General features: G+C 43.3%; 1 protein-coding gene across 2 annotated transcripts in view; it reads left to right on the forward strand.

Moving 5' to 3' along the window:
• The window catches only part of LOC124788152 (ribonuclease 3), a 239,843-nt gene extending 226,283 nt beyond the window's left edge, over positions 1-13,560 (forward strand). For both annotated transcript variants that reach the window (XM_047255299.1, XM_047255301.1), the window contains one exon: positions 12,953-13,560. In XM_047255299.1, coding sequence (XP_047111255.1) covers positions 12,953-13,116 — 164 coding nt within the window. In that variant the 3' untranslated portion in view covers positions 13,117-13,560. The remainder of the gene's footprint in view (positions 1-12,952) is intronic.
• Positions 13,561-13,886: the final 326 nt, after the last annotated feature.

The following is a 13,886-nucleotide window of genomic DNA, read 5'->3' on the forward strand; positions in this document are numbered from 1 at the left end:
GGCTATGAATGACTGCGAGACGTATTCGCCATGGTATCTAGTATGTACGAGACCTGATGGGGAATCCTTTGTGTCCCTGAAGCTTCAGTTCTTTGTATAACATTTAGAGGACAAGTTTGGGGAGATGGAGGGCTTGTCAAAAATGCGGTCTGGGTCAGTCTTGATAAAAGCAGCATCCTCTGCCCAGTCATGGGCATTACTTGCTTGTAAGAAGCTGGGGGATGTTTCTGTTACTATCACGCCCCATAAAAGTTTAAATCTTCCACAGGGATCATCTTTTACAGTCCGATGATGAGCTGCACGCCTAACTTAGAGCGACGAGGTGTCCATTTCCTCCGGCGCATCCATCAGCGTCCGAGGGATAATCAGGTTGCCACCGGTGCCTTCGTCTTGGTCTTCGAGGGTGACACATTACCCGAGAAGGTGAAGGTGATGGTCTACTGCTGTGATGTCAAGCCATGTATCCCTCCCCCAATGCTGTGCTTCAAGTGTTGGAAGTTCGGCCATACGTCTTCCCGCTGTGCTTCCAGCCTCATATGTCACGATTGTGGTCATCCGTCACATCCTGATGCTCCATGTGCCCTGCCTCCCATCTGTGTTAACTGGCTTGCCGGACTGTAAGATTCTACAGAAGGAAAGGAAAATAATGGAATACAAGACCCTAGACCGACTGACCTAAACGGAAATTTGAATGGCTTCATCCTGTGTGCATGACAACATGACAACTTCTTGCACCACCACTGTCACACCTGTTACAGCTCCATCCTTTGGACAAAATAAAGTCAGCTCTCAGAGCCGAAAGGCCACACCTAGCCCCTTGATAGTGGGGGCCACTTCCCTCCCCGTTGCTCCCGCACCGCCTACCTCGGGAGCAGCACCCCCCTCCCCCTCCCCCCAGCCATCGGGGACATCCATCCCCACTTCTAAGCCAGAGAAGCATAAGTCTTCTTCGGCTTCTCTCGCTAGGAAGGGGTCCCTGGGGTCTCTTCCCTTCCCATGTTCCCACCAGTGGCAAACCAGACACCCGCCAGTGGTTAAAAAAGCCCCAGGTTGCTGGTCGTAGGGCTTTGCAGTCCTCTTAGGTCCCGGCGACTGAATCAAAGAAGTCCTCCCAGCTAGAGCAACCCAAGGAACAGCGCGAGAAATCAAAACCGACGACCCCTAAGACCAAGAAAATTGTGATGGCACCCACTCCACCGCTACCTACAAGCTCTGCGTTTGAGGATGAGGTGGAGATTCTGGCGTCCGCTGAGGACCTAGATCTCGCCGGTCCCTCAGACATGATGGATGTCGCTTCCGTTGGTATTCAATCGGTGGCAGCAGGTGACACAGCTGCGTAATCTACCTCCTCGGTCCCTTCACGCCTTTCTCGGCCATAGACAATGTCATCCTCCAGTGGAACTGCAACGGTTTTTTCCACCATCTTGCTGAGCTCTGACAACTTCTCAGCCTTCACCCTTTCCTCTGCATTGTTCTTCAGGAAGCTTGGTTTCTGGCAATGTGAACCTCCACCCTCCATGGCTATTGGGGTTATCGAAATGAAATGTCGTGTGGCTAGGGCCTTCCGTCGGGTAGACCGTTCGCCTGGTGCAGATCTTTCGATTTGACGCCACTTTGGCGACCTGCGTGTCGATGGGAATGAAATGATGATGATGATGACAACACAACACCCAGTCCCTGAGCGGAGAAAATCTCCAACCCAGCCGGGAATTGAACCCAGGCCCTTAGGGTTGTCAGTCTGTCACGCTGACCACTCAGCTACCGGGGCGGAAATTGGGGTTATTATAAGAACCGGGCAGCTTATGAGATGGTATCTGGTGGCATTTGCATCTACGTCCTTCACTCTCTTTACAGCAAGTCTGTCGCTCTACAAACACCTTTGTCACTGTTCGGGTGTGGACACCTCAGGCTGTTACTGTTTGTGGGCGACTTCAATGCCCATAACCCTCTGTCGGGTGGATCAGTGGCAGCGGGCTGAGGCAGCATCTTTGAGCAAGTATTGGCACAGCTCAACCTTTTTGTTTTAAATAATGGTGCCTTCACACATTTCAGTGTGGTGCATGGCACGTACTCATCCATCGACCTTTCGATCTGCAGCCCTAGCCTATTACCATCTGTCCAATGGAGTGTGCATGACGATTTTTGCGGTAGTTACCACTTTCCGATCTTTCTGTCACTGCCACAGCGTCACTCTTCTGGGCGCCCCTGTAGATGGGCTATGAATAAGGCTGACTGGGACTTGTTCACCTCCACTGCCACTGTTGAGCCTCTTTCCAATGACACCATTGATGCGGTAGTTCACTCGGTCACCACCGGCATCGTTACTGCCGCAGAATCTGCCATTCCCTGTTCTTCTGGGTCCCCTCGGTGGCGGACTGTGCCTTGGTGGTCGCCCGAGATCACTGAGGTGATTAAAGATCGCAGGCAGGCCCTCCAATGTCACAAGCGGCATCCCTCATTGGAACACCTCATTGCCTTTAAACAGCTCAGTGCACGAGCCCGCCGCCTCATTCGCCGATGGAAGCAGGAGTGCTGGGAAAGGTATGTCTCCACCATTGGTGTCTGTACCTCTCCATCGCAGGTTTGGGCCAAGATTAGGCGACTCTATGGCTATTGGACCCCCGTCAGCGTACCTGCGCTTTCACTGAGCGGAGCATTTTGCTCAGAGTTCCGCTTCTGCGAATTACCCACTGGCCTTCCGCTCCCTCCGAGAGCAGTTGGAACGTCGGAGCCACCCTGAATCATACAATGCTCCATCCAGTGAGTGGGAATTCCAAAGTGCCCTAGTTGCTTGCCCTGACATGGCTCCCGGGCCAGATCGCATCCACTGTCAGATGCTCAAACACCTCTTGGTGGAATGCCAGTGACGCCTCCTAGACCTTGTTAACTGTATCTGGGTGGTGAAAGGCCACATGAGAGATGAGTCCTTCGGGCCCTGTGCCAAATTGAGCCGAAGGGGTGAGTTCTCGTTGCAATGGCAGGAAAGCATCGTAATCCCCTTGTTGAAACCTGGCAAGGACCCACTGGAGGTGGACAGCTACTGCCCCATTAGCCTCACCAACGTTCTTTGCAAGTTGCTCGAACGCATGGTGAGCCAGAGATTGAGTTGGCTATTTGAGTCTCGGGGCCTTCTGGCTCCGTCTCAGGGTGGGTTCTGTAAGGGCCACTCTGCTGCCGATAATCTGGTGTGCCTGGAGTCTGCCATCCATACGGCCTTTGCCCACCATCAGCATCTGGTCGCCATCTTTTTTGACATGCGGAAGTCATACGATATGACATGGCGACATCACATCCTCTCTATGCTTCATGGTTGGGGTCTTCGGGGTCCGCACCCAATTTCCATACAAAATTTTCTGTTGCTTTGTTCCTACTGCATGCAAGTTGCGGCCTCCCATAGTTTCTCCTCGGTTCAGGAGAATGGGGTACTGCAAGGATCTGTCTTAAGAGTCTGCCTCTTTTTAATTGCAATTAATGGGCTCGCTGCGGTGGTGGGAACGTCTGTCTCAGCTTCCTTGTATGCTTATGACTTCTGCCTATATTATAGCTCCACTGGAATTGCAGCTACTGAACGGCAGCTGCAGAGCACTATTCACAAGGCGCAGTCTTGTGCTGTAGTGCATGGCTTCCAGTTTTTGGCTGCCAAGACCTGCGTTATGCACTTCTGCCAGCGACACACTGTTCACCTTGAGCCACAGCTTTATCTTGATGGCAAACTTCTTGCTGTGGTGGAGACGCATTGGTTTTTGGGATTGGTTTTTGATACCCAGTTGACTAGGCTCCCTCATATTCGGCAACGTAAACAGACGTGCTGGCGGCATCTTAACGCTCTTCGTTGCTTGAGTCACACCAGCTGGGGTGCCGATCGGTCTACCCTTCTACGGCTGTACCAGACGTTAATTCAGTCCCGTCTAGATTATGGGAGCCTTGCTTACTGTTCGGCATCCCCTTCTGCGTTGCAGTTGCTGGACCCCATTCTTCACAGCGTGATCCGACTCGCCACTGGAGCTTTCTGGACAAGCTGTGTCAACAGCATACTTGTGGAGGCAGGTATCCCTCCATTGTGGTTCTGGCACCAATAATTACTGGCCGCTTATGCTACACACGTTTGTAGCTTGCCCAGACATCCGAATTATCGTCTCCTGTTCCCTCAGTCGGTCGTCCATCTCCCGGAACGGCAGCCCCGGTCAGGGTGTACGATCGCGGTTTGCGTCAGAGCTCTTCTCTCTGGGCTTGAGGTTTTCCCTCTTCCACCTCTTTTCCGGGCCCCTTGGTGTGTGCCCCGCCTATGCCTTCAGCTCAGTTTGGCACAGGGCCCGAAGGACTCAGTCCCTCATGAAGCCTTTCACCACCACTTTCTTTCAATCCTTGCCGCGTTTGAAGGCTCTGACGTGGTCTATACCGACTGTTCTATGGTCGTTGGTTGAGTCGGTTATGCTCTTACTCTAGGGGATCATAACGAATAACACTCATTGCCGGCTGGCTGCAGTGCCTTCACTACAGAGCTGGTCGCCATCTCTCGCGCCCTAGAGCATATCTGCTCTTGCTCAGGTGAGTCCTTCATTATCTGTAGTGACTCCCTGTGAATGGTTTATGAGCTATCGACCAGTGTTTTCCTCACTCTCGTCTGGTGATGGGCTATCCAGGAGTCCATCCATACCCTTGCCCGTTGCGGCTGCTCCGTCATTTTTCTGTGGACCCTGGGTCGTGTTGGCATCCCGGGTAATTAACGTGTTGACACGCTGGCAAAACAAGCTGTCAGTGCATCAGCCTTGGAGATTGGCCTTTTGGAGTGTGATCTCCAGTCAGTTTTGCGGCAGAAGGTACTTGGTACCTGGGGTGAAGAATGGCGCACCCTGCCTTCACCCAACTAACTTCGAGTCATCAAGGAGACTACAGGTGTGTGGTGCTCCTCCTTGCGAGCCTCCCACAAGGACTCAGTTGTTCTCTACCGGCTATGCATTGGCCACACCTGGCTGATGCACAGTCATCTCTTGCGCCGTGAGGACCCACCTCTCTGTCGCTGTGGATTAGTGTTGGCAGTGGTCCACATCTTGTTGGCCTGTCTTAACCACACTGAGGCAGATGTTTGCACTGCCTGATACGCTCCCTGCACTTTTATCGGATGATGCTGCCATGGCAGATTTAGTTTTGAGCTTTATTCGTGCAGGGGGCTTTTATAGATCAATCTAAGGGTTTATGTCCTTTTTAATGTTGAGTCTGGCCTTTGGCCTCTGGTTTTAGATTGTGGTTTTTAGTGTGTTTCTTGGTGGTTGGCTTTTCGTGGTCGGCCAAACACAGTCACACTCTGTGTGATTTTAATTCCTTTTGTATGGTCTTTGTCTGTGTCTTTCTGGTTCTGTGTCATCACTTGTCCTCTCAATTACCTTTTTTTTTCCATGTAGGGTTTTATGGCCGTGGACCAAGGGTCTGATGGCCTTTGTAGTCTGGTCCCTTCAACCCCCACAAACCAACCAACCTAATTCACGTTTTTATGATAAGTTCATCACATTAATGGAGGGTGAGATCTACCATATAAGGCAGTAAAATTTGTCTATACGCTTTGTAGCATTTATTGGACGTGAGAAATGACAGAAAATTGACAAAAAACGAGCCACTATATTGTAATACACATCACTTTTTTTTCTCTTGTACTGTGAATCTTTCTTCCCTCGAATGATATTCCAGCAATACTCTGCTAACATAGAAGGTACCCACTTCCCTTCATAACGCATTTCTATGGTAGAAATGTCTTTATGGAATCTTTTGCCATATTTATCCGATACGTCACTACAACTTTCTGTGAAGTAGTCCTGGTGAGAGTGCATCATATGTACCTTCAGAGACGTATTGTACCCCAGATCTTGATATGCTTTGATCATGTCATTCACCATTGCTTTGTTGTCAGTGGCTCCTCTTCTTCCAAGGAAGTTTCCCGACACTATCTTGAAACAATCCCGTGCTGTCTTTTCTTTGTCAGTTAAACATGCTTAAAAATTTGCATCTTTCTGCAGCTCCTTGATTTATTGGTCCACAAATACACCTTCCTTTATTTTTGCAGCTGAAAGATGGGGGAATCTGGTAGCTAGACATGCAAACCCACTGCCTGTTGGGTCCATGGACTTTACGAATTGTTTCATTAGGTCAAGTTTGATGTGAAACTGTGGAAGTAGTATATCTTCAGGAGCTACCAGGCTTTCACGTTGTACATTCTTTTTGCCCACTTTCCATCTCCGCCTAGCCCATTTCTTTTTCATGTAGTGAGAATTTCTGTTTCGACTATCCCACTCGCAAAGAAAACAGGCATACTTTGTGTAGCCTTGTTGCACTCCCAGTACCTAGCAATTACTTTGAAATCTGCACATTTTCCATTTGTATTCATTGGATTGTAATGAATTTAGCATCCTTTGTACACATTTGTAATTCTCTTTGGTACAGCTGGTGTAAGCTTCTGGAACAGAGGGTATTTTATTTCGGTTATGGACCAAAAACCCTTGAGACTTGTTTTCGACACATCTATGAAAGGTCTCCACTCCTGTGAAAAATAAGTGAAGTTCAGCACTTTCATTAGGACAGAAATGTCATTGCAAAATGTCAATGCTCCATCAGTTGGAAAATAGGAAGTAAAGCCATGTTCTCTATGCCTGAACACACTGATTTTAGTACTTTGGTGGAGTAGATTATACTCTTGGCATCTTGAACCAAGCAGCTGCACCTTTTGTTTACTTAGTCCTAGATCTCATACTAAAACATTTAAATCTGCTTGTGTTAACAAATGTGGCGATGACTCACTTGTGCAGTGATATAAAGGCTCATCATCCATGATTTATTCAGTACTGCTTACTTCACTGTCACTCCGAATTTGTCCTGGACCTCTCGAAGGTTCTGGAAGGTTGTCAGAATGTTGCACTGGCATTCTTGCTGAAGACAGATCTGGGTAAACAATGTGCCTCTTTGATTTTTTGTTTGTAAGACCCTGAATTTTTGTTAGGCAGAAATAACAATCGGTAATGTAGCCCTTGGGCTCTCTCCACACCATGGCCACAGCGAACAACTCCACCTTCTCTTTACCTTTCCACCACTGAATTAGTTTGCAGTAACATGTTGCACAACAGAAATGTGGTGCCCATTCTTTATCTTGGTCTCCTACCTCTACTCCAAAGTAGTGTTTGAATGCTTTCTTTATGACTGTTGAAATTTTCTTCCTATTTCTGACAAAGGTGAAGTTCCCACAGATATAGCAGAAGTTGTCTTATATCGACATCCACTATGAAGTGGCATTTCTGAAAATTTAAAAATACCTCTTCAGTAATACACCTGTACTACATTAATACTAGGGAACTAGAGAAACACTGATATGTACAAACAAGCAGTCAGTTTACCTTCGAAACCAGGCTAAATCAGTTTTAGCACCGGAACTTATTAGTTAAACTGTGCTCAGAAATATGACAGAGATGGTTACTTGTCAGCCAAAATACCCACTCGTTAAGATTGACACAAACTACGGCTAACATCACTGGTGTAAACTCATTGCACCTGTCTCTGGGAAGGGTGAAGTTTTACTGCCGAGGCAGCAACCAGCTGTTGCCCTTCGAGTTAATGAGCTATTCCAGGTGGTCTTAATGACGTAATTGTGGCGGGGGATGACCCAATGATGTCTGATTCTTCCCACCTCCTGTTGAACAAGAAATTGTCATATTCCATCACTACTGGATGCAGCAACATACTCTTATTTCTCTGTAACATCCCTGTTTTTGACATGAATTGTGAATATACATATATATGTATACATATTACATAAAAAGTATCCCTGACAATGATATTTTCACCCTGCAGTGGAGTGTGCGCTGATATGAAACTTCCTGGCAGATTAAAAATGTGTGCCGGGCCGAGGCTCGAACTCGAGACCTGTGAACCTTTGCCTTTCGCAGGCAAGTGCTCTATCATCCGAGCTACCCAAGCACGACTCACGCCCCGTCCTCACAGCTTCACTTCTGCCAGTATCTTGTCTCCTGCCGAGTTTGAGTCTCGGTCCGGCACACAGTTTTAATCTGCCAGGAAGTTTCAATGATATTTTCTTTACATATTTGAATTTCCCATGGTAAACTGGTTTAAAAGCACGCACTTTAATATGAGAAACAGAACCCTTGTCGAACAGTGTTATTTGAGTACAGATGCCAAGAACTGTGTTGCTACATTCCTTACGTGTGTTGTAAACCCCTCCCCTGCACCCTGTGTCACTATCCACTCTCGCTCAGTGTACCTTTTGTCTTATACATTCAAATGCATTCTCCAACTTGTACCATTCCTTCTGTTGTCCAGTTAACTTAAGATGTAAGGTAAACATGAACCCAGGCCATCACACAATTTGTCCTTCACCGACTATTGTACTTTGTTTCATAACTTTTATTTTACCTTTCTCCTCATTCATAATTCAAACAATGGAAAATCCAGGGTGGAATGTAACGATCAACATATCCCCTGTATTGTTTTATTTATAATTCAGTGTGACTTAATACTTAAATTCTGTAGCCTGGTGCATGAACTTGATAACTCACAGAATTTTACTTCTGAAATATGTAATAAAATGCTAACTGGTAATATTTTACAGTTTATGAGTAAATTTTTTTTATTTATATTTCCACTTTCAATGTTAATAATATAGAGCAATTTTTGGTAGCATACCTTAATGTTTGGTCCACAAAATAAATATAAATACACCAACTACAGTTTAATTATTTCACTTCATGAACCTGATAAACCACAATACTTTTTTTTTTACCCATAATCTTCATCGTCCCATGAATTTTATGACTCACTTTCAGTTTCAGAGTGTTGTTGTTGCTGCTCATGTATTTGTTGATCTGTCACTTGTCTACCCTTTAGTTTGCATTGTAAAGACACTTTGCTTCTCAGTCCAGCGTAAAATTTTTGGCGTTCTTCAGGTATGAATTGGCACAGATTGCTCAGGTTTTCCTGTCTATCCTCATTAATTGGTAGGTAGTATTGGTGGAGAATTGATAGACATGTGTTGGATATCTTGCCTTACTTTGCTGTGTTTACTTCTTTGTATTGTTCCATTTCTTGTGTTTTCCTCATAAACATTGGGTAATCATGATGCTTGCAGCTTTTTGTATTCTGACATTGGTGTTAACAGTGTCTTTATTTCTAAATATTAGATAGTTCGTCATATTTTCAGTTGACACAAAGTCTTTCTGTACCATCCGTTTCACATGAAAAGGCTTTTTCATCTTGCATGTGTTTCTACTACTTTGTACCAACCTTCTGGTATATAGCAGGGATTTTTCTTTTCTTCTTTTCCATAACAAGCAAGCATGGTAGCGCAGTGGTTAGCACATTGGACTCGCATTTGTGATGCAAATGCCAGGGTGACTCCTTCAAAAGAGCACAGCCAAACTTCCCTAATCTGAGCTTGTGCTCCATCTCACTTCATTGTCAGTGATCCATTAAATACTAATCTTCTGCTTCTTTTCTATAACACCAAACTTGTGGTCACAAGATAAGAATGCATGTCCAGGTATAGGAAATTTATTTCCGCTGTTTCAAATAATTTCCATACATGAACATCATAGTGCCAAAAGTATACCAAATTCATATTTTTGTTTTGTCTTCCATGGGAGTCTGACCAAGGGATCAAGTGTTTGGCTTCTGTTGACTCTTCCAGTTGTTTGAGGTAAGCATATAAACGTGATAGTACATCCTATGATTCCCATCCAACAATATCATCTGACAACATATGAATATTGGATTCTCCTTTAGAGTCGTGGACTCCAGGATTTTGTGTTCACAATTGCCTGGACTAAAACGTAACAGTGGTATGTATTTGTGGAGTTGGTTGGCTTTGCTGTATACAAAATCTATTGTGAAAAATCTTTCACTTCCAGCAGCATTCCCAAATTCATTTTTCATTTGCATCTGGCTTTTTCAGCTGTCCAAAGGTGCAGGTCTTTGTCTCTTAGCTTTCACCTTTTCTCTCATTCTGATTCTGTACTTCTTAGAGACATTTGTAGCAAGTCATACTGTTTACATGTCTCCAAACTACATTCTCCAAAATGTAAATTAAATTCTGATCTGAAAACGTGTGTGAGAAGGTGAATGTTTTTGGTTCATATATATATGTATATATATCTAAAAAGAAAGATGATGAAACTTACCAAACAAAAGCGCTGGCAGGTCGATAGACACACAAACAAACACAAACATACACACAAAATTCTAGCTTTCGCAACCAATGGTTGCCTCGTCAGGAAAGAGGGAGTTTTGTTTTTTTTTTTTTTTTTTTTTTAAAAACAGAGATGGGAACTTTAAGTGTGAGGCCTTTGGGGGTGATGTCAGACAAGCCTGAGAAAATAAAATATGGGAGTGTAATCTGGCTAGGGCGAAGGCATGTTTGCGGAGGGAATGTAAATAAAACTTAATGGGGTCGTTGTGAAGGTGTTGTGAGGGTGACATGGTACTAGAAGGTGGAAAGTGGAACACGAGGCTGAAATGAAAATGAAAATAAATATGAAAAAACATATGGGGAGAGATAAAGGTAAAATTAGAAAGCAAATGGAGATCTGGTGTGAAAAAAGGCGAAAAAGGGTTGGTTAGGGCTGGGCTATGTTGATCCTGTGGTGAACTTGTGTAGGTAGATAATGATGTGCATAAAGGTTAGGTGGTTGTGTTGCCGCCAAAACACGTTAAAGGGTGGAGAAATTCGGGAAAATTTCGAAAAAACTACGTGAGGATGTATTAAAAGGAGTGGTTTGGTGGTGGCAGATTATGGAAATGAAGCTAACAATTGTTTGATGAAGAAATAATGACGTTAAAACCTGTGGGAAGCGGCTAAAAATGATCGGTGATGTGAGAAAAACGGAAATGGAAATAAAGCAAAAGTTATTAAAACTGCCGAAAGGGTTGTTTAATAGCTAAAAGGAACTGTTTGTGGACTGGAAACGGTGGATTTTATAGCAGCAAAGCGGAAAAAAAAAAAATTTTTTGGTTATGGTTTCGAAGTGATTTACGTATTATTACGTATTATTGAGTGTATATCGACGGGATAAAATTGTATACTGGATTACGGTAAAAAAGGAGAAGGTGAATAGAAAGTGAAACTGCTGGCAAAAACAGAAGGAGGAAATAAGACGACAGAAAAGACTTCGAAATGTAACAGTGACAATAACAATAACGATAACAATAACAAACGTGATTGTTGGCTTCAAATTAATGATATGAATATAATAGAGGGAAACATTCCACGTGGGAAAAATATATCTAAAAAGAAAGATGATGAAACTTACCAAACAAAAGCGCTGGCAGGTCGATAGACACACAAACAAACACAAACATACACACAAAATTCTAGCTTTCGCAACCAATGGTTGCCTCATCAACCATTGGTTGCGAAAGCTAGAATTTTGTGTGTATGTTTGTGTTTGTTTGTGTGTCTATCGACCTGCCAGCGCTTTTGTTTGGTAAGTTTCATCATCTTTCTTTTTAGATATATTTTTCCCACGTGGAATGTTTCCCTCTATTATATTCATATATATGTATATATATATAAATATAATAGAGGGAAACATTCCACGTGGGAAAAATATATCTAAAAACAAAGATGATGTGACTTACCAAACGAAAGCGCTGGCAGGTCGATAGACACACAAAATTCAGGCTTTCGCAACCAACGGTTTCTTCATCAGGAAAGAGGGAAGGAGAGGGAAAGACGAAAGGATGTGGGTTTTAAGGGAGAGGGTAAGGAGTCATTCCAATCCCAGGAGTGGAAAGACTTACCTTAGGGGGAAAAAAGGACAGGTATACACACGCACACACACTCATATCCAACCGCACATACAGACATTCTGTCTGCTTGTGTCTGTGTATGTGCGGTTGGATATGGGTGTGTGTGCAAGTGTATACCAGACATTCTGTCTGCTTGTGTCTGTGTATGTGCGGTTGGATATGGGTGTGTGTGCGAGTGTATACCTGTCCTTTTTTCCCCCTAAGGTAAGTCTTTCTGCTCCCGAGATTGGAATGACTCCTTACCCTCTCCCTTAAAACCCACATCCTTTCGTCTTTCCCTCTCCTTCCCTCTTTCCTGATGAAGCAACCGTTTGTTGCGAAAGATTGAATTTTGTGTGTATGTTTGTGTTTGTTTGTGTGTCTATCGACCCGCCAGCGCTTTTGTTTGGTAAGTCTCATCATCTTTGTTTTTAGATATATGTACGTATATATCATGTGGCTTCTTTCAGAGAGTTCAGGAGACAGTATTATGTCACCTTGTGTAATGATTCCTGTATTTTCGTATTCCATTAATGAAAACTCTCTTTGCATATTTATAACTATCTCAGTATTAAATTTCATATGTAAATTAAGGTTTCAGCACCTGTAAACAATAATTGAATATGTTGAAATTGTTAGCATATTATTCATATGTTTATCCTGTTAATAATATATTAGGTAATAATATACCTATCCAATTAAATAATTTTATCAATAATTGATTGTTTTCATTGTTATAATAATATATTTCAACATTTTAAATCAAAATTACATTACCTGGGTTATTAGACCCCAAAATTGAAGCTCTCTTGTAGCAGAAAATCTCTTGTTCTTTTATTTAGTCTAAAGTTTATTAGGTTTTTGCACTCGAGACTGCTTGGTTACAAATACACCCTACTACTAGTGGTCTCTGTGGGATGAGAATGGAAACAGATATAAGCTCCATTATTTAGCAAATTATAACAGATGGCATTAGCAGTCACCTCAGTTGTACTAACTCATAATTCAGTGAAAATGTAGGATTTTGACCAGTTTTAATCATTACTTCTGTTAAATGAATATACATTCCTAAAATGAGTTCTAATTTGAGTATTTTCTACGATTGAATGATTGCAATACAATAAACCATTATTGAAAGCATGTAAACTCATGTAATCCTTTATTACTCTTGTAGGGCTGTTCCCACAGTTGGACCATCAGAAACGGGTTATTGCTAAAAGCATGAAAAGACAAACTTGGCCCAAGCGCGCCTCAATGCCACACAAATCAAGAGCTTCTCGTACTCCATCTGAAGGAAACAGGCGCCTGAGTGCAGATCGAACTCCACGAAAGGAATAATGTATGTTTGAATCATTTGCTTGTGACTACTCAAGATAACCAACAAAAAGTCGCTTGTCGGTGTTATTTTATAAAAAACGTATCATGTTCACCATTGACCTCTGTTTAAAGTGAGTCATATATTATTGTCGGGTATTGTACATATGTTTCTGTAAAGTAAAGTGTGGCGATCATAGTGAGTCATGTATTCTGGTTGAGTAGTGTACATATATTTCTTTAAAGTAAGATGTGTAAGTCACAGTGCACATAATAATATCCAGAAAACTAGACTGATGCATTCAAAATGTGATATGTTAACATGCAACACTGCCTGACATTATCCTCTTCTGTCTTAAGGGAGAAAACCTACAATGTTAATAAAACAAATAATGCCTGTTTAAAAGAGCTGTGACCTTTGTACTTGATGTGGTTGTAAAGAAGTCAATGAAATGTTGTTTGTTGTTTTCCAGTATGTGTAATTTTTATCACACTTCTCCCGTTCCATATAAAAATACTGTAAATTATGCTTTTGTCATAATGAAACCTAGAAATTATCTACCTAGATTATAAAAATGTAGGAAAAGATACATTGCTACCTACCATAAAGATAACACAGTAAGTTGCAGACAGGTACAGTTAAAAGACACTTGCATATAAGCTTTTAGCCAGAACTTTTCCCGTAATAAAAGAAACATTCACTATTCATTCACACAAATAACCACACCTCACACACACGTGACAGCCAACTCCGCTGGAGTTGGTGGTTGTATGTGCATGAGGTGTGCTTGCTT

Source organism: Schistocerca piceifrons, chromosome 3 (genome assembly GCF_021461385.2).
Source record: "Schistocerca piceifrons isolate TAMUIC-IGC-003096 chromosome 3, iqSchPice1.1, whole genome shotgun sequence".
In the NCBI taxonomy this organism is placed as follows: Eukaryota; Metazoa; Arthropoda; class Insecta; order Orthoptera; family Acrididae; genus Schistocerca; species Schistocerca piceifrons.